Source organism: Crocuta crocuta, unplaced genomic scaffold, assembly GCF_008692635.1.
Source record: "Crocuta crocuta isolate KB4526 unplaced genomic scaffold, BGI_CrCroc_1.0 scaffold348, whole genome shotgun sequence".
In the NCBI taxonomy this organism is placed as follows: Eukaryota; Metazoa; Chordata; class Mammalia; order Carnivora; family Hyaenidae; genus Crocuta; species Crocuta crocuta.
In genome coordinates, this window is record NW_027529573.1 from 1,413,783 (window position 1) to 1,435,925 (window position 22,143).

The window sequence follows — 22,143 nt, forward strand, 5'->3', positions numbered from 1 at the left end:
TGAACAAGTCTGTATCCCACACATCAGCATCTGGACACAAGTTGGCCATTTTCTGGTGATTTACTATGTGCTAAAGGACAGACTTTGCTTATTATCTAAATTTGCTGTTTTTTGCATACTTTCATTGATTTTTGCATTCAACTATTTCTTTCAATACTAAAAACACTAGAATTCTGTTTTGGGTTTCCCAGGCTCTTTCATTAGATATAAAGCATTTTGCTTAACCTTCTCTAAAACAAAATAAAAATAATAAATACATATTATCTGTAGTGTCTTTGCAACCATTAATTTAATACACATATATTTTCTCAGCATTTATCTTAGAACATGATCTTTCGACATCTTAGACATTATATCTTTAGACCCAATGATACAAAGTTTATTATATAAATGTGAATCTAAGATTTCAGGGCCAAGGAGAAAGCAGCATTTAGTGATTTTATAGCCTACTTACTTTATCTTACTGTTGAAAGCTTTAAAACTTATGTGTTATGTGCTCTTTATAAATTTACAACAGACATGTTCTACTAGGTTCCACTGGAGTCAGAATGCACAGCTCATAACATAGTGGGAATCCCTCTCGTTTCCCCTGCTTCTTCCTCCTGCCTGGATTCTGAGGCTCTAGAGGTCTGGGACTTCTGTCCTCCTCCAATGTTCCTAAGCCACCTACTATTGTGGGGTTCTTCTGCCAACAACCATGGGGATGGTCAGCTCACAGTAATCATTCACAGCCAGTTGTAAATGCCAGGCTCAGCTCTCTCTCACCAAGCATGTGGCTGTTGAATACTTACTAACTGGTTTTCATAATCATCTGAAGCTAGGAAAACAGATTTTTCCCCTCTCACAAAAGCTCTCTGTTGAGACAAAAAAAAATTTCTCCCTTTCTAACATTTTCATAGTTGATATGTAGGAGATTCTTTCTGTATAGGCAGAAACTAAAAAATAAAAACCTAACATACTATCAAATCCAACCCAATCTACAGATGGAAAATTGTGAGCCAGAGAGGTGGTGGCCTGTTAAGGCCACAAAGCCCATCAGTACAGAGTCAGGACCATCCCAGGTACTACAGTGACCCCTTGTTTCACCAAGGACTAATCAGTAGGCAGGTGTATAGAGAGGGTTGGGGGTAAAGCAAGCAAATGAACCCACAAACAGGGACGATTGCAGCTTCTGACAGTAGTCTCCTGAGACTAGGGGTGTCTTGTGCAACCACAGCTGATGAAAGACAAAGTAAAATGAAATGCATCTTACCTGATGTAAACACGGCCAACTGCCAGGGTCCCCAGGGCAATCAGTCATCAAGGAGAAAGAGAGTGGGGGTAAAAGGAGAAAAATGCTTTCATTAGCAGAGACACTGAGGGTGGGAGCAGTTTAAAAATGGGAAAACAGGGTGGAACTGTGCAGTACTGCAATCCCACTGAACATCTGTGGGGAATCACTAGTATCAGAAATTAGAAAAGATTGGGCTAAAATCACAGGAAAAAATGATGCAATAGAGACAAGACCCCCATCTCTACCCTTTGTATCCTACTTGTGAAGGACCTCCAGGTCCCAGACCATCCCAGACCCAGCTTCTCTACAAGTAAACCTTTGAGGAATTGTGGCCTCTGAAGGAATCCAATAAAAGCTAAAAACCTTTTGTGCAGAAGAAAATTCATGGGGGCATTCTCATACATACATGTGCACCTAAGACTCACAATGTATGACTCTAAATCCAGTTTAACAAAATCTTCAGGCCGTCCTCAACCTTGAATGCTCTGCTGGCAGGATGTAGCTCAAAAATTCAAGTCTACTATAAAAACATCTTTAAGTAATGAAAAGGATGGGGATGCTACTTGGCAAAAAGGGCTACCTTCAGCTGAATGAGTTGCATTACAATGAATTGCTGTCCAGTCTCTCATTTTTCAAATGACGAAATCAAACTCTGAAACATGAAAAGACTTGACTGTGGCACCAGGGACTAAAAAGTAAGTCTCCTGACTATTCTATCACCAGCACTAGGTGAAAAAAAAATGTTTTTACAGAATTGAAGGAAAAGTTATTCTAACTCCAGATTTTTCACTTTTTCTCTCTTGATTCATTCATCCAACTAACAGATATCCACTGCACACCTATAAGCCAGGACAGTGGAAAATGTGGACGTGGTTTCTGTCCCTCATAAAACATAGCTGAGTAAAATTTGGACTCAGAGGATAATTCCTTTCCCAGTTCCTCAACCAGTTTAGCCTCACAATCCAGATATGCTATTTTCCTGGAGGTAACAGACACACCTGACATCTGACTCCCATATTAACCTTGCAGTATCATTCCAAACTGAGTCTAAGGCACCCCAAATAATGGCAGATCTCCACTGGCAGCTTCCCTCAAAGGGAAGAAGAAGTGAAGGTAACTTTCCTTTAGGGGAAAGTTCAGAATTATAACAAAGATGGTGATCACTTCCATTTATTAAGCAACTATTGTGTGCCAGGCTGAGGCTGGCTAGCTTTTCATTTGTTAATGGTACTGGAGGGTCATATTAACCTATGACAAAGTACGATCATCTCTCCATTTTACAGATGAGGAAACTAAAGTACAGAGAGGCTGGTAGATTTGCTCAGGGGCAAACCACTCTAACTGGAAACATCTGTTTCATTTTAGAGTCTGTTTCTTTCCAATGGTACCCTCATTTAATTATGACACTCATGTCAAGTCCTGGTTACATGATACCCCAGAGAATCTCTAATTTCCAGGAGACAATAGTTTCTGAATAAAACTTAATGATTAGGGCAAGAGCCACGAGAACAAAATCTGCCCCATTCTATTTATTCACCAATAAATTTATCTTTGTCACTGCTGCCAACTTAAACTCCCTTAAATAAATACTGCTTAGATGTCCTTTTCTTCATACCACTTTCCTGCTCAAAAACATCCCACAGCTTTATGTCCTCAATCAAATCTGGGTTTGATAAGCTGGTCCAATCCTCCCCCACTCTTGTTTCCTAGCACTTCCCAGCCTCCTATCCAGGGTGCTATCTGAGGTATACAGCAGCCTTGGGGTCTCAAGGTCTCATATCCAAGAGTGTATATGTCCATCCCTAGAAAATGCATGCCTTGGGGAGGGGACATATTCTTTGCCTTATCTGGCATTCTTACCCCTCCAGTTACCCCAACTCACCCCTCCAGGTTGGGCTCAAACCCAAGAGAGAAGAATAAAATCTCAATATTTACCCTGAATCTCAGAGCCAGGAGGAGCTTCTATAATGATGGAGGCCAGAATGAAACTAACCCTGTCACTTCATTTTGATATAGATAAAATACAGCAACAATTATTAGGATCATCACTAATAACATAGTATTTACTGTGTGGCATGTGCTCTTCTAAGATTTTTATGTATTTAGAGTCATTTGATGCTCACAAACAACCCTCTAAAATGAGACAGAGCACGTGTAAGCACCTTGCCCAAGGTCATCCAGTAGGGAAGTGGCAGACTCAGGATTCAGAACAAGGAAGTCTGGTTCTACTGAGTCCCTGCTCATAACCATTGTACATACTGCCTCTTTGCTTAGCACAGCAAGTGGCACATAGTAACTGCCCACTAACTGGTGAGTGTTTTCATTTTAGAAGTGGGGGTACAGAGTCCAGAGTTGGGACATGATTTGCCCAAGCCCACTTAGCTCATCAGCAACAGAAATGGGATAAGAACCCAGGCCTCCTGCTTCTTGGGCCTGATTGTATCAAGAGATCCAAAGTGGGTGCAAAACCCCTGTTCCAAAGCTCCCCAGGGCCACAAGCTTTCTAAACTTAGCAGTGTGTCTTCTGGGGTGGTGGCAAGGATACTGACCAGAAGAGGTGGCCACAAAGGCTGATGACGGCGTCCTTGGCTGTGTCCAGGCAGATGTTGCACTCGAAGGTGCTGTCCTGCCCTCCACTCTCACCAGCACCATTGCTGCTACCGCTGGGCCCCCCTGCAGTGGAGTTCTCAGGGGATGCAGAGGCCGAGGGCCCCTTGCTTGCCATCCTTAGCTGTCAGAAACTCTTAGTGAAGATTCTCCCCAGGAAAATCCTGAAAGGCAGAGAGTCCTTGATTGCCCATTTCTACCACCCACTCTCCCCAGCCTCCATAGCAATACCCCCATCTTCTCTCAGGTTTGAAGTTCAGATTATGACTGAACCCCCTAAACAGACTTGGCAGATGCTACACAGGATGACACTTACAGGGCACTACCCAGAGAACAATGATTCAGAAACTTTCATGAACAGAGCCCAGAATGTACCACACAAACACACTGCACAAATACATAGCATCCTCCATCCAGATGGTTCTCCAGAGGAACTGAGACCTTTTCTCACATGTACTTACATTCTTCCAGGAAAACCAATCCAGGTAATGAATATATGCTCAATAAAACTGAATGTGCACAGGCTGTCCTCTAACTTTGGACTGCATCTATATTGGCGGCTGAATCTGGTTAGGCCAGAAAGTTGTAATTGGTATATGTCAGAATATAAGTGTAACTGTGAAAGGTCAGGAAGTTAAGAAGAACCAGAAAGGCCATTCAGCCAATGTCTTCCAAACTGCAATCTTTTGCATTCTGCCTTCTGTTGGGTTAAAATACCATCTACTTTATTTGGTCTAAATCTATCAACTCTTTAAGATGTAATGCATTTAAAGAAGAAGCTTATGGGGCGCCTGGGTGGCTTAGTCGGTTAAGCGTCCGACTTTCGCTTAGGTCATGATCTCGCGGTTCGTGGGTTCGAGCCCCGCGTCGGGCTCTGTGCTGACTGCTGGCTCAGAGCCTGGAGCCTGCTTCGGATTCTGGGTCTCCCTCTCTCTCTGACCCTCCCCTGCTCACGCTGTCTCTCTCTCTCTCTCCTAGAAAGAAATAAAAAATTAAAAAAAAAAAAAGGAAGAAGAAGCTTATGTCACTACTGTACATAAAAAGCCAGTATTAATTACCATAAGTGAAAGATAAGTACAAATATAATGACAGAAAATCTGTTTATCCTCATAGTGAAATCATTTGCCACAAACAATGCTTTAGACAAACTTGATTTGGTCCAATCTCTTCAGGAAATTGCACCCCAAGACCTGTCCTCTAGCTGATGAATATGCAGCTGAGACCAGGACTCAAGACATCAAGTCTGTATTCAAACCACTATACCACCACAGATCAAGCTGGCCACCAAATGCTAGGAGAAATAGACTGGTGTTCAATATTACCTCCAAATCAAAGAACCTGTCAGAAGTGAAAAAGGAGGACAAAACCAACACCAACCATATCCAGAAATTCTGGGTACAGATTAAGAATCTGTCAAGAGAGGTGCCTGGGTGGCTCAGTCAGTTAAGCATCTGACTTTGGCTCAGGTGATGATCTCACAGTTTGTGGGTTTGAGCCCCGCATTGGGCTCTGTGCTGACAACTAGCTCAGAGCCTGGAGCCTGCTTCGGATTCTGTGTCTCCCTCTCTCTCTGACCCTCCCCTGCTCATGCTGTCTTTCTCTCAGAAATAAATTAAAAAAAAAAAAAAAAAAGCCAGAAAACCAGCAGCTTGGATGCTGACTGCAGTTGAGCCTCCAGCTTGATAGGTGTTTTGGGAACCTTCCTTCTCCTCCGTGGCCACAGTTTTTTCATCTGTAAACTGAGGCACTGGCCTATGTTGTCTCCTAGTTGTATCCTTCCAGCTCTAAGACTGCAACTCCAGGTCATCTCATCCACTCTCTCCAAAGCAGGCAGCCCCACCACAAGTCTGGGACTCACCACTGGAGCACGAGAAGATTGCTCTGATTCCAGCTTCCAAAGTTCAAAGATGTAAAGACCAAAAAGCCAGTCTTCTCAAACTAAGAAGGCTCCCTACATACCTCCAACTTAGAACTCTGGACTCACAGGCACCCTCCTCCTGACAGTGGCTCAGTGACTTGAGCAGGGAGAGAAGACCGCCTCACTACTTTTTCATGTAGTTACATCATTTTACATAATGTCCCAGAAGGGCAGCTGGCTGCTGGCAGCACCAGTGCCTCACTGGCCTCAGCTCCAAGACTTTCCCCCTGACCCAGTGCTTCTTTCTCTCCATATACAACTATTCTCTTCTTAGGATGGAGCCTGCTTCTAAGGGCCATGTTATGGCCTTCACATGTCATTCCAACTCAAGTACCAGACATGTGTGAGTTTCTTTAAAATACATTTATCTTTTAAAATTAAGGACTGTGTGTACAGAAGTGGAAAGACAATCATATCATAAAGTCAGGTTCACTGATCAATTTTAATGACAGTCTCCTGATATGATACAACAGGAAGTACACATCACCAACAATGAAGCATTCTTAATACATAGACTCTAAATATATCTCTAAAATAAATTACCCACTTACAGAAAATATGGGGCATAGACGCATGTTTTTTTTGTTTTTGNGGCACATGTGCTCCTATGCATCAGCATTTCTGTATCCCTTGGGTAAATTCCTAGCAGTGCTATTGCTGGGTCATAGGGGAGTCATAGACGCATGTTTTAAACAACTCCAGGAGGGTGCAATCAGCAAATCCAGAATGTGGACCTTTCATAGGACAAATAATCCCAGTTCTCTAAAAAATAAATAGCATAAGTGGTGCATGGAGTTCTAGATTGAGACTTGAGACATATCAGCCAATGGAAGCGTGTGGATCTCACTGGAACCAGATTCAAATAAACCAATTGTAAAAACACATTTGTGAGATGACTGTCAAAAATTAGATTTAGCCTGGGTATTTAGTTGATATTAAGGAATTATTATTAATTTTATTGAGTAAGATAATGGTATTGCATAATTTAGAAAATACTCATCTGCTAGAAACACACACTTAAATATTTATGATGGGATGATATTTGGGACTGGCTTTAAAATACTCCAGGGGAAGAAGTGAAAATGGAGAGAAAAAATGAAGAACAGAGAAGGTGATGGTTTTTGAAGCTGGATGATGAACGGGGATTTGTTCCATTAGCTGATTTTTGTGTGTATTATAAATTTCCATAATAAAAGGTATTTTAGAAACATGTTAGGTTGCAGAAGAATATGTCCCTGAATTTGAGTAAAAACAAAATATATAAATGAACACACACACAAATATATAAAAAGAAAATGCCTAAAAGGCACAAACTAAACTATCAACAATTATTTCTTGGATCAGGGGATGGGAAATTTGAGTTTTATATTCTTATCCTGTTTTAATGTTTTAGGACAAACAGGTATTACTTTTACAATAACATTTTAAAAAATTGGGGACTCCTGGGTGGATCAGTTGGTTAAGCATCTGACTTTGGCTCAGGTCATGATCTCATGGTTCATAGGTTCAAGTGCCTTGTCGGCCTTGTGCTGACAGCTCAGAGCCTGAAGCCTGCTTCAGATTCTGCGTCTTCTTATCTCTCTGCCCCTCCCCCCCCCAAAATAACCATTAAAAATTTATTTTGAAAGAAATTGTAAAATGCATGTGTAACATTACATTTATGATAATAATGATATAATTATTATAAAATGTCTTTTAAACTGTAGAAAAACATACCAAACTGTTAATAGTGACTATCTGCATTGGTGGGAGCTTAGAGATAGTAATTTATACTTTCTAAGTCCTCCACATTTACAAAACCGACATTTTTACATGTATTAATTTTGAAATGAGACAAAAGAACAACAATGCATTTAAAAAACCAAAAACACAAGCCATTTTCCAATGTTCCAGTTTTTCCCAATCCTGAAAAGGTCTGAGTTTAAGTACTGACTCTACCACTCTGAGTAGATAGCTTAAAGGCTACAATCTCTGTTTTCACCTGAAAAGTGAGGGTGTCATGCCTCCTACAGGGCTGTGAAGGTGACCCTATGAGATAATATAGTGACCCAGAGGGCCCACCAAGGTAGGAGGGGGGCTGCTGCTACTAGAGAGACGTACATAGACACCTCTTACCCTGGTCCATTACCTCTCTGCTTCCCAAACCCAACAAGGCTCTGCATGGCTCATATTCCTTAGGGATATAAGGTTTAAGGGGGTAGTCAGGATCAAGGTCAGTGTTGGAGTGGGAACAGTCACGGGACAGTAACAGGACAGACAGCTCAGTGTGCAGGCAGTAGCAAGCCTGCAGCAGGTCAGGCATTGGGATACGGCTGCACAATCCAACTCCAAGCAGACTATATCACTCTCATGCTAATTTTTAGTAGACTGACCACGTGGTCACTACTCAGGCTCTAAAGCCTCCTCCTAGTAGGCAAATATTTGCTGAGTGAGTGGGTGCAGGCACATGTGATCAGTTTTGGTTAACTCCCAGGCCAGCTGCTCATAAACCAACCTCTCTTTGCAATATACCCTGGGCCCTGGAACCACACACCTATCCCTGGAGAGACCTCTCCTCACCTCCTCCCTACCCTCATGCACAGGAACCTCACCATACCAAGGCGGCACGGCAGAGATGAGCAGTCTTCCCGGGGACTGTCCACTGAACACCTGTAGAATGAGAGAATGTGGCCACAGCTTCATGGGCCCAGAAGGAATGGGACAGTGGCTCAGAGGACAGAGGGACCTGGTTGGCACAGTAAGTGGACAGAGTAAAATGGAGGCAGGCCCTGAACATGCCTGAGCTGCCATCTTAGGAAAACTTTCTCTTGGTCTCTATAGGAACTATGAACTTCAACTTGACCACATGGCAACCTTGTTGTGGCTGGTTCTGTGCCCGTCCCTACTCTGACCATCCTTTACTCCTGATGTGAATCTACTTTCTGCTTTTCAAACACATTCACATCTACTACCAGTCTGCTGAGGTAATAGCTTTTACTATTTTACATTCCATTTTACAGATGAGGACATCAGACCAGGGAGGTTAGAGGACTTGCCCAATGCCAGAGCATCATATAGTGCCAAATTCAGACTTTGCAACACAATATCAGTGCTCTTTTCATTCTGACACTCTATCCTTTAATATGCAGCTTTACAAAATAAAATACCTGGTCTTTATTTCCTTCAAATTCATTGTGCTGTGCTACAACTTTTGTGTTCTTTGGAGTGTGAAGCAAACTCACCACTCATGCATTTATGCCTTCAATCCACAGATCTCCAATACCGACTACATTTGATGCTTGGGGCTACCAACTGTGTATGTGGAGGGGGCTCACAAAGAAGAGCAAGGCCAAGTTGAAGCTCTGGATAGAATAGGAGCTAACGAAGACATATGGAAAATTATAAGAATTCTTAACAAGGGGCTCCATCAAACTTGCCTGTTTTTCCAAAATAAGGCACCCTCCCAGAAATCTGGTTCCTAGGCCTCCCCAGTGACTTAAGTAGGATTTTGATATGGATAGTGCCCAAGAATCTATAGTATTTTTAAATAAGTGTCCCTACCTTCCACTCCAGGTGATTCTTTGATGAAGAATTTTGGAAACCCATCTCGCAAGCAGGGAAGAACTCTACCAAAAGCACAAAGCAAAATGGCACAGCACGGAGTTTGGGAGGGACAGTGACCTCAGGGCCTGTCCTTCAGAATACACACACCCCAGGTACAGTCTACAGGCACAATGAAGAGCTCAGATAAACCTGGGGGTTGGGGGACAAGTCTGCTGAGATCTCAAACCAGCCAGCACCTGCTCCATCCAAGATAGAGTGAACCATTAAAGAAACAAATTCATACCTAGTTTTAAAAAACACTTTCTAAATTTGAGGTGTCCAGAGTGGCACGTGTGGTGCTAGGACTAAAGCAGATTTGCAATACCTGATGATCCCTTAGGAATGCAGAGCTTGGAAGCTGAAATTTACTTCCAGCCTCATTCCCATTACCTTCTCAGAGCTGGCCTGGCCTACCTCACAGGACCTGAGCAAGGGAAAGAAAGCAAAAGTTGCATGTCCCTGCAGGAAACATTGGGGAACTTGACCTCATGAAGAAATCTCTTCATAACATTCTTGTATTCAGTTCTCAGATTCTAAAGAACAGCAGGTATTCAAAATCTACCTTCTCTACCCCTTAAAACACTAAAAATTCCTGGACCAGGGTATACCGAGGCATCTAAAAATGTTAATCCTAATTATGAAGATTATAAATTTGGGTAATAAATAATTGGCATGATCCAAGCAGGTACCCAGCAGAGTTCTTGTTCCTGTGGGCACCTACTTGTTCATACAGAAGCTTTCTTCCAGGAACTGTAGCAAGCCTGAGCCTGTCTGTGCTGCTCATTAGGATGCTGTTGGACCACATTTAGGCAGAGGCGAGACATGCATTCTGAGAATGTCTACATCACACTCACAGAAGTTTGGAGTGGGAAGGAATCTGAGTAAGCTGATTGGAACCTGGAACACATGGAAACCAGGCTGTAAAATTTCAGAGTCTAAAATGGAGTTTAGGTAGGTCCCAGAGGCCTAGCCCTCAAATACAGGACCAAGGGCATGAACGGCCTTTCAAGTCTAAAAGGACAGAGGAAGCTGAAAAGATTGGCCTCTTTTCCTTAGGGATGCACTCACTGGTCCTTTTCTATGGCACCCTTTAGCCTCCCTATCTGTTCAACAAACCCCTCTCTTACCTTCAAAGATTTATTAGACAGCTTATTTGCCAAGTATTCAGGATACAGAGATAAAGGGTTTATCTAGGGGGACACAGACAAATAAACCAACAAGGCAATCTTATGTGCTGAGTGCTGACAAAAGTATGCACAGAGTGCATAACGGCAAACAGGGTATGGTGGGGATGATGAACATACAGCACATAGGACGAGTGGACAATTTATTGTGATGAGTTCAGTGGCTGGAGTCCAGGGCACATACAGAAGTGGTAAGGTAACAAGGGTTGGGACTGAGGCAGGAAGAAAAGGAAGAAAGGGTCCTTGTGCCCTCCATATCTGAGTAGGGAGTCTGGGGTCAGGTGTTCCTACTTCTTCACATTTTCTTCTGCTATTTCTGAATCGAAAGGGTTTTTCTTTGTTTTGTTTTAAACTTCAATGCTTTTTCTTAAAGCTTACTAGGTTTCCTAAGAAAGGATGAAACAAGATTTGGACAATCCCTAGCACAATCTTTTAAGGGTCACCTAAGAGCTGCCTTTTGTCATCCTTTACTGTCTTAAAATATTCTTTAACTTTTTAAGAACTTTTGTCTTTTAAAAAAAATTTTTTTTTAATTTATTTTTGAGAGACAGAGAGAGACAGTGCATGAGCGGGGTAGGGGCAGAGAGAGGAAGACACAGAATCTGAAGCAGGATCCAGGCTCTGAGTTGTCAGCACAGAGCCCGATGCGGGGCTCAAACTTGCGGACCACGAGATCATGACCCGAGATCATGATCTGAGCCAAAGTTGGACGCTTAACCAACTGAGCTACCCAGGTGCCCCAGGACTTTTGTCTTTAAAAACACGCATGGCAGAGGAATTTGATGGCTTTGAGTTCAAATCTCAGCTCTGTCACTCTGTAACTTTAGATGTCATTTTCTCTCTGAGCCTTTGTTTTACTCATATGTGTATAAGGTGCTATTACCTTCCTCACAGGATAGTTTATAAGAATTAAAGAGATACAACAGGGACACCTGGGTGACTCAGTCAGTTGAGCGACTGACTTCAGCTCAGGTCATGATCTCACGGTTCGTGAGTTCTAGCCCTGCCATCAGGCTTTGTGCTGACAGCTCAGAGAATAGAGCCCATTTCAGATTCTGTGTCTCCCTCTCTCTCTGCCCCTCCCCTGCTCATGTTCTGTTTCTCTTTCCTTCACAAATAAACATTAAAAAAAAGAGAGAGAGATACAACAATAAGGGACTAGCACAGTGCCAACATAGTTAAGTGCTTAAGAAATGTTCATTTCCCCTCCCTGTAAGGTCTCACGGAGTACACTGAAGGTGTAGTGCTTCTTTATATTCCCTACAGAGCTATGTAATCAGCAGGTACTTGTTTAATTTGCTGAATGAATGAGTCACAACTTCTCTTTCTAAATGACCATCATTCTTTGAAGGCATAGAAACATCAGAGCTGTGTACGAGAAAATCCAGAATGGGGCACATTTAGTTTGATCCGACCAAAACCGACTTTCCCTGAAAGTATTAAAAATAAGAGTCATTTGTTATATTTATTATCACCGTGAATAGTATCATCTAACACTCAGTGCCCTTTACATAAATTATCTCATTTAATCTTTATAGCCTGCCTATATCCTATAGTGTAAACACCACTATACCATTATTAGCATCCCCAGGGATGTTAGATTAAGACTTAGATTAGTTAAGTCATTTGACCATGGTCACAGAGCCAGTCAGAGGCAAACCTTCCCAACTCCCAAGACAGCACCTCAGTGATCTCTTCATATGTCTGTCTCTTTGAGCCCTGACACAGCGTCCAGGTGTCTTACTCAGCACAGGGCCAGGCACCTCAAGAACACCCCATAAATGTGTGTGGGTTGATGGACCTGACCACCAGGAGTACCTAGAACTATACAACTCGATATGACTCAGTTTAGCCAACTGAAGTTGTAGAAATCAGTATCCTAAAAGAACAAGATATTTTTGGTGTGACTGGGTGGCTCAGTTGGTTAAGTGTTCAACTTCGGCTCAGGTCATTATCTCATGGTTCATGNGAGTGACTTTGTTTTAAAGTAAAAAAGTTCAAGCCCTGCGTTGGGCTCTGTGCTGAGAGCATGGAGCCTGGAGCCCACTTCGAGTTCTGTCTCTCCCCCTCTGTCTCTGCCCCTCCCCCACCCCTGCTCACACTGTCTCTCCCTCAAAAATAAACAAACATTAAAAAAAAAAGTATTGCCTAAACTCTTAAAGAAATGAAAAACAAACAAACAAAAAACCCCCACAAGATCAGGGATTTGCATCAGAAAAAGGCTTGGATTTTCCCAAGTTGGTACCCACCTCTATTAAAGATAACTACTGAAAGTTGAATTATTCACTGAACTTTCTATTTCTCACTCTAAGTCAGACACCTCCTAGAGCCACAAGCACAGTGCCCGATACAAAGTAAATGTTTGATAAATGCTTATGAATGAATGATGGGGATCTGCCAATTTCAATTCAACCAATGTAATTGCATAAAATATTGTATTAAAGCAAACATCTTCAGATTAGACTGATCTCAATTAAGGGCTGTGGACTTCTAGGATAATAGAGGAAGGAAGAATCTGGAGCCAGAGGACCTAGTCCGATGCTCAGCTCTGCCACTCACTAAGCCAGGGTTCTTACATGCAAATGGAATAATTATGTCTACCCTTCCTTTATCATTTTTTTGAATGTTTACTGTTTATTATTGAGAGACACAGAGAGAGAGAGAGTAAGAACATGGGAGGGGCAGAGAGAGAGGGAGACAGAGAATCTGAAGCAGGCTCCAGAGCTGTCAGCACAGAGCCTGATGCAGGGCTCAAATTCACAAATTGCGAGATCATGACCTGAGCTGAAGTCAGACACTTAACCGACTGAGCCACCCAGGCACCCTTATTTTTTATTCAAAGTGGGCTCTGTGCTGACAGCAGAGAGCCTGATGCGGGGCTTGAACTCACGAAATGTGAGGATCATAACCGAGCCAAAGTCAGATACTTAACTGACTAGCCACCCAGGCGCCTCCAGAAAAGTTTTCAAAATGAGACTTTTGCTTTTGCTTTCGTACAGTCAGTAAATTATTGTTAATACAGATTCTATAAAATCTCATTAAATCAGATTTTACCTGAGGTTGAGTTAAAGAGGCATATATAAAATACTCTGAAAGTAGAATATAAAAAGAATATGAATGACAAGATTTAACTAATTAATGAGAAAACTTTTTAAAATAAAGTTTATTTATTTTGAAGGAGTTAGAGGGAGAGAGAGAGAAAGAGAATGCAAGCAGGAGTGAGCAGGGCAGGGGCAGAGAGAGAATCCCAAATAGGATCTGCCTGCTAGTGCAGAGCCTGACATAGGGCTTGAACTCAAGAACCATGAGTTCATGAGATCATGACCTGAGCCAAAGTCAGGAGTCAGACACTTAACCGACTGAGCCAACCAGGTGTCCCAAGGAGAAAACTTTCTAAGCATTTAAAAACATCCAGCTCATACTTGACAAAGCTTCTCCTTTCAATAGGAGGTCCCAAGGGGGACCATCAGGAGAACATATATAAGATAAAACAACTATGGTTTAAAATAATAAAACCAAAATGATATTCTGAATAATATGTAAGACTGACTTCTACAAATCAATCACATTTGTGTTCTGAGCCACCTGACATTAATTGTTAGAGCAGTTTGGGAAACATTTGGAGAATGGCTAAGGACTATGCTCAATGATAAATATAAATCAGACAAAGTCTGGTTCCTGTCCTCAAGAAGTCTATGGTCTAGTGAGAATTTAACTGCCATTTAAAAAAAAAAAAAAAAGCATCTCACACTGAAAACCACCTCTGCAGAGGCAGCAATAAGTAAAGACAAGTAATTTTCCTGGACTTTAGCCCAGGATCCACTCTCATATTCAGAGAGCTGTCCATCTTTAAAAACTCCCTCCAAGGGGTGCCTGGGTGGCTCAGTCAGTGAAGCATCCGACTTCGGCTCAGGTCATGATCTCATGGTTCGTGGGTTTGAGACCCGTGTCGGGCTCTGTGCTGACATCTAGCTCAGAGCCTGGAGCCTGCTTTAGATTCTGTGTCTTCCTCCCTCTCTGGCCCTCCCCTGCTCACGCTGTCTCTCTCTCTCTCTCAGAAATAAATAAAACATTAAAAAGAATAATAATAAATAAATGGATAAACACAATGTGGTATATGCATACCATGGAGCATTATTCAGCCTTAAAAAGGAAGAAAATTCTGATACACACTACAACATGGATGAACCTTGAGGACATTATCCTACGTGAAATAAACCAGTAGCAAAAAGACAAATACTGTAGTACTCCACTTATTTAAAAGTTTTTTTTTTTTAATGTTTTATTTATTTCTAGGAGAGAGAGAGACAGCGTGAGCAGGGGAGGGTCAGAGAGAGAGACAAAAAATCCGAAGAAGGCTCCAGGCTCTGAGCTGGCAGTCAGCACAGAGCCCGACGCGGGGCTCGAACCCACGAACCGCAAGATCATGACCCAAGCGAAAGTCGGACGCTTAACCGACTAAGCCACCCAGGCGCCCCTTAAAAGTTTTTTTTAATGCTTATTTTTGAGAGACAGATTGCAAGCAAGGGGAGGGTCAGAGAGAGAGACAAAAAATCCGAAGAAGGCTCCAGGCTCTGAGCTGTCACCACAGAGCCTGACGTGGGGCTCAAACTCATGAACCGTGAGATCATGATCTGAGCTAGACGCTTAACAGACTGAGCCACCCAGGCACCGCTGTAGGACTCCACTTATATGAAGTATTTAGAGTAGTCAAAATCATAGAGACAGAAAGAACTGTGGTTGCCAGGCATAGGTGAGAAAAGGGACTGACAAGTTACTGCTTAAAGGGTATAGAGTTCCAGTTTTCAGCTCGAGATGGATGATGGCTGCACAACAATATGAATGTACTTAATACCACTGAACTATATACTTGCAAATGGTTAAAATGATAAATTTTATGTTATGTGTATTTTACTATAATTTAAAAAATTGGAGGGGCGCCTGGGTGGCTCAATCAGTTAAGTGTCTGCCTTCAGCTCAGGTCATCACCTTGTGGTTCGTGGGTTAGGTCCCCACATCGGGCTCTGTGCTGGCAGCTCAGAGGCTGGAGCCTGCTTTGGATTCTGTGTCTCCCTCTCTCACTGCCCCTCCCCTACTTGCTTGCATGCACGTGTGTGTGCGCACTCTCTCAAAAATAAACATTTTTTATGAGACTGACGCACTGCCCACTGCGCTAAGACGGCTGCAAAAATAAACATTTTTTAAAAATTGGAAAAAAGATCCTTATATTTCCACAAAAGGTAATTTATCATATGATTCCTTTAATAGAAAATATCTACAATAGGGGTGTCTGGCTGGCTCAGTTGGTGGAGCATGACTTTTGATCTCAGGGACATGAATTCAAGCCCCATGATGGGTGTGGAGCCTACTTTAAAAAAAAAATGAAATAAAAATGAGTGAATACTGTCTTTAAAAAAAAGAGAAAAAAATATCTATAAAAGACAAATTCATAGAGACCAGAAGTGGATTAGAGGTTACCAGAACTAGGATGAGGGGTGAATGGGAGGTTATTGTTTAATGGGCATAGAGTTTCTTTATGGGGTAATGATAATGTTTTGGAAAGATAAGTATGGTGGTTGCACAATATTGTAAGTGTACTTAAAGCCACTGAATTGTACACTCAAAAATGGTTAAAATAGTAAATTCTGTAATGTATATTTTACCACAATAAAAGTTTTTAACAAAGAATCTAGGCTCCTTATTAGAAAGAAAACCAAATTTCCACTCACTAAGAACATGCTGATTAATTGCTGTATGTATCTTATCTACACAATAAGATTTGCTGACTTATCAAATAAGTGAATCGTTAAGTAAATGTATCAGAAGCAATGCTTACAGAAAAGGCTGGAAAAAGCATGGAAACATTAACATTATAATGCTAACAGGAAAAAGCAAGCTATAGAACTAAGTGCAGTGAATGATTCTAATCACTAAAAATGTACACAGTGGGGGAGAAACAAGGAAATAAAGCAACTGTAATAAACGTTCTCTTCAGATAATGGAGTTAGAGACAATGGGAATTAGGAGATGGGAAGAGAGGGAAGCTTTTCTGTAGTTTCCAAAATGTCTAAAATGAGCATATATTACTTTCACAATTAAAATTACTGTTTTGTGCCACTCACCCAAAATAGTTTTAATCTAGAACTTCCTGATTGTTTCGTTTTTTAAATGTTTTATTTATTTCTGAGAGAGAGAGAGAGAGAGAGAGAGAGAGAGAGAGCGTGAGGAGGGGAGGGTCAGAGAGGGAGATACAGAATCTGAAACAGTCTCCAGGCTCTGAGCTGTCTGTCAGCACAGAGCCCAACATGAGGCTCAAATCCACGAACTGCGAGATCATGACCTGAGCCAAAGTCGGACGCTTAACTGACTGAGCCACCCAGGCAGCCCTGATTATTTCTAAAAACAAGTCCCAATGTTATTTGTCCTTTTTAAGGTACCATGATACCAATTAATAAGGGGAACAGGGCTTATTAAAAACCACGAAATAAATGTGGAGAATTTATTTAGGTTGAAAGAAACCTCTGTATTTCATACAGTCCTAATTCCTTGCTAAATAGCCCTCACTTCTTTGCATCATAGTTTCAACCCTAGGTTGAACACTGAACAAAGAAAAATTTAATGGTGGTCAGCAGACATCCCCCTCTCCCCCCCCACCCGCACTAACACCTGCAAAGATACTTCTATATAACCTCCTGACACAACACTGCATAATTCACCGCACGAAGACACAAAAAGATTGGTTCAAAGTAGTGCTAAACAGAACTTATTATCAATAGATTATCAATGTAGCTGACTACCTAGCCTAATCTATTCAATGCACACATTTCTTTTGACGTAGTTGGTCATGTCCTTTCTCTCTGTGCACTTCTCTCCACCACATTATTATTAAGAGTATTTTCAAAATCTCCAGAGATAACCTGTCTAGTACCTACTTCAGCCACTTGCTCTCTAAGCTCTTCCTTAAGATCTTGTTTTCTACCCGACTTCACCAACCCACTTCTGTGGCCATGCTCTAAAATTTGTCATTTACTATACTGGACTCTTAAAACATGTATTTCAGGGGCACCTGGCTGGCTCAGTTGGTAGTGCATATGACTTTTGATTTCCTGATTTCGTGAGTTCAAGCCCCAAGTTGGGCGTAGAGCCTACTTAATTAACAACAAAAAACATGTATTTCAGTAGTTTCATCATCTGACCACCACTTCCTAAATTCTAGGAAATTTCCTCCTACTACTTACTCAGTTTGATAAACCTTCAAATAACTGGGATGGCTAGTTCATTAACTTTATCCCTTTTTTACTGTATATCAAGACTCTTCATAGGGAGCCTGGGTGGCTCAGTTGGTTAAGTGGCCGACTTCGGCTCAGGTCATGATCTCGCAGTTGGTGAGTTCGAGCCCGCATCGGGCTCTGTGCTGACAGCTCAGAGCCTGCATTGCTTCCGATTCTGTGTCTCCGTTTCTCTCTGCACCTCCCCTGCTCACACTCTCTCTCTCTGTCTGCCAAAAATAAATAAATGTTAAAAAAAAGACTCTTCAAGTGCTTACTTCCCTTTTATCTTATTCAGATCTCATGATCCATCCTTTTATCCATATGCATACCTCCATAATTTCCTTCCTCTCCCTTAGTTTCTATTAAAGAATTTACTTTAAAAAAATGTAAACCACCGGAAGTCATTGCTGTATGCTAACTCGAATGTAAATTTAAAAATACATAAGTAAATAGAAATTAGAAATAAACTTTATTATCACGACCATTTTAAAAATGTAAACCAGTAAACCAATGCCCTCCTATTTATTGATACATTAAAAAAACCTGAATATGCCCAGACAAGGAAGAGGTAATTTGGTGCAAGTCACTTTACCTTGAATTTATGACCTCAAAAGACCCCTTGCAATTTCCAGCAATCTTTCCATAGTTTCAGAGTCAATCTAATTTATCAATCTGTGAGGGCCATTTCATAATTTTTTACTCCTTCAATTACAAACAGCCTCTACTTTCTCTTCACCTTTACTAATGACCATCCTTATTATTTCATTGAAAAAATTAAAATGTGATCTGCCTTATCTTCCTACTTCCAAATAAGACAACCTGGCTCTCTCTGTAGTCTTATATTCTTTTTTCTCTATTACCATGCATGAACTATCTCTGCTCTTAATGAAGGCTAAATTTCCCACCCATACCATGCATGAATTATATGTCCTCTCACCTACTGTTCCCCAAGAATATGCTTTTTTCCTTGCATCTTTAAAGTTTGGCACTTGGCTAAATCCTTTCTTCTTTCTAAACCAATAAGAAAGATCTGTGCTATCTATACTGTAATGTCTCCCATTTAAATTTCTATATACTCTATTAAAATACTTGTTAAATGAGGGGTGTCTGGGTAGCTCAGTTGGTTAAGCATCTAACTTCAGCTCAGGTCATGATCTCACAGTTCATGGGTTTGAGCCCTTGTACTGACAGCTCAGAGCCTGGAGCCTACTTCAGATTCTGTGTCTCCCTCTCTCTCTATCCCTTCCCCACTTACGCTCTGTCTCTCTCTCAAAAATAAAACAAACATTAAAAAATATACTTGTTAAATGAATGAATGACTAAATCAATGTTCTATTTGGTTTCAAATTGTGAGGATAACTATCTCATTCCTCATCCCCCACTCCTTCCACTCTCCTTTCATAGACCAATTAATCTTTGGAAAAAGAAACATATAGTTCTAAACTTTCAAGCCCCTAATGCTAGGAAGGCTCCTAATATGGCACTAAGACTGAAGTAAAGGGGGAACAGTGCACATCAGTCCTCTTGAACGATATACCCTCTTAGTTGAATGCAAAGATTTTGCATTTTGGACTATATTTCTTTATTATGGACACAAATTCTATTGACAAATAAAATGCCTAAGGATAACATAGACAATCCTTGCTTGGCACAGTAGTGCACACAATAAAAATGCAAGCTGAAGCTACAAAAATTGATCATAATAACCAACAGGGAAAAATCACAATTGTCCATGAATTTAAAAAAATTTATCACAATAAAAACACTCTTACTATTGGTACACATGTACAGTGAGGTGAAAAACTAAAATTAACACTCATTTAGTTTACTGTAGCCAAGCATTAGAAGCACTGAAAATTAAAATGTTTTCTTTCTTTGCAAAAACTTGTATTTTAAAAAATATTTTTAGGGGTGCCTGAGGGGCTCAGTGGTTTGAGCATCCAACTTCGGCTCAGGTCATGATCTCACAGTTGGTGGGTTCGAGCCATGTGTCAGGCTCTGTGCTGGCAGCTCAGAGCCTGGAGCCTGCTTCCAATTCTGTGTCTCCCTCTCTCTCACTACCCATCCCCAGCTTGCACTCCGTCTCTCTCTCTTTCAAAAATAAATAAACACTAAAAAAATTAAAATTTTTTTTAAAGTTTATTTCATTTATTTACTTTTAAGTTTATTTATTTTGAAAGAAAGAGAGAGCAAATAGGGCGAGGGGCAGAGCGAGAAGGAGAGAGAAACCCAAGCAGGTTCTGCTCTGTGAGCACACAGCCCAATGTAGAGGCTTGATCCCACATACCATGAGATCATGACCTGAGCCAAAATCAGAGTCGGACACGTAACTGACTGAGCCACCCAGCTGCTCCATCTTTGTAAAAACTTTTTTAAATTACTGGTTTATTTTTTAATTATATGTTTAAGATAATCTGGTTATAGCCAAATGCTTTGGGGTCAAAAGAGGCATGGGTGCACTGGTGGTTCTGCTACCACAAACAGCTGTCAAATATCCCAAGTCCAGAAAATGTCCCAAACTACCACTGACTCCTCTACTCCCTGCCTGTGACCAGACAACCATGAGAGTAGCTCCCAGGTGGCAGGATCTCCTAGTGGTCTTATCACATTTTGAATAATACGGTAGGACCTCTTTTACTTGACCATGAACACCCCAGCTCTGCATGGTCAGCAGTAGTAGTTGAGGTTGGACATGCTCTGAATGGTCAGCAGTTTCAACGGGACAATTACTCTATGCTTCAGTATGTCCAAATCCAACTCCATTCAGATCAGGGTGTTACTGGCTTTGCCTCATATTTTGCAGTTCAGCTCACTCTGAGTTACTTCAAGGGGCTTCAGGGAATCTCTTTGAATATTTGCATGCAAAATTGTGCATGATGACAAATTACTCAATTACAAAATGGGCAAAGGATTTGAATAGACATTTCTCCAAAGACGACACCCAGATGGCCAATATACACATGAAAAGATGTTTAGTATCATCAATTATTAGGAAAATGAAAATAAAAACCACAATGAGATGCCACTTTGCAACCACTGGGTGGATATAATAACAACAACAACAAAAACGGACAAAGACAAGTGTTGAAGAGCCTGTGGAGAAAATGGAATCCTCACATATTTGTAATGGGAATATAAAATGGTGCAGCTGCTGTGGAAAACAGTTTGGCAGTTTCTCAAAAAGTTAAACAAAGAGCTGCCATACGATCCAGCAATTCCACTCCCAGGTATACACATCTAGGAGAACCGAAATTATGTTCAAATGAAAATCTGTAGATGAATGTGCAGCATTGGTTATAAAAACCGAAAGGAAGAAACAACCTAAGTGTTAATTAATTGATGAATGGATAAACAAAATGTGGTAGAATCATACAACAAAATATTATTCATCAATAAAAAGTAATGAAGTACTGATATAAGACACAGCATGGATGAATCATATGAAAGCATTATGCTTAATCAAAGAAACCACACAAAAGGCCACATATTGTAAAAAGGGCACATACTATATGAATCCATACTAATTGCCAGGGGATGGGAAAAGGGGAAAATAAGGAGTGAATGCTACACACACACATTTTCTTTTGGAAGACATGAAAATGTTCTGAGATTAAAATAGTTGTGATGGTTGCACAACCTTGTGAACATAGTAAAAACTACTTAATTGTATTCTTTAAAATGGTGAATTTTATGAGGCAACTGGGTGCCTCAGTAGGTTAAACATCCAACTCTTGATTTCAGCTCAGGTCATGGTCTCACAGTTGTGAGATCAAGCCCCTTGTTGGGTTCTGCGCTATCACTACAGAGTCTGCCTGGGACTCTCTCTCCCTCTCTCTGCTCGTCCCCCACACTCGCATGCACATTCTCTCTCTCTCTCTCTCAAAATACATACATAAACATTTAAATTGATGGATTTCATGATATACGAATTCTATTTCAAAGTAAATTGAAAGACATTCTACAAAATAATTGGCCAGTCCTCTTCAAAAGTTTACAGTCATGAAAGACAAAAAAGACTGAAGAACTGTCTCAGATTGCTAGTCATTAAGAGGCACTGACAACTAAATGCAATGTGGGAAACTAGACTGTATCCTAGAACAGAAAAAGGACATAAGACAAATGGCTAAATCTGAATAAAGTCTATAGATTAGGCAGCTAGTACTGTATTAACGTTAAATTTATTTAGATATTTTTAACACAGTTATATAAAACGTTAACGTTAGGGAAAGTGGGTGAAAAGTATACAGGAAGTTTGTGTATTATTTTTGTAAGTCCAAAATTATTTCAAAATAAAAAGTTTAAAAATGT

At 41.0% G+C, this 22,143-nt stretch overlaps 1 protein-coding gene across 1 annotated transcript in view; it reads right to left on the reverse strand.

Annotated features, from left to right (window-relative positions):
* The window catches only part of RNF185 (ring finger protein 185), a 35,019-nt gene that overhangs the window by 8,882 nt on the left and 3,994 nt on the right, over window positions 1-22,143 (reverse strand). Inside the window, exons 2-3 of the mRNA XM_077761576.1 lie at window positions 3,823-4,044; window positions 1,253-1,271 (exon numbers count right to left, since the gene is read on the reverse strand). Coding sequence (XP_077617702.1) covers window positions 1,253-1,271; window positions 3,823-3,998 — 195 coding nt within the window. The 5' untranslated portion in view covers window positions 3,999-4,044. The remainder of the gene's footprint in view (window positions 1-1,252; window positions 1,272-3,822; window positions 4,045-22,143) is intronic.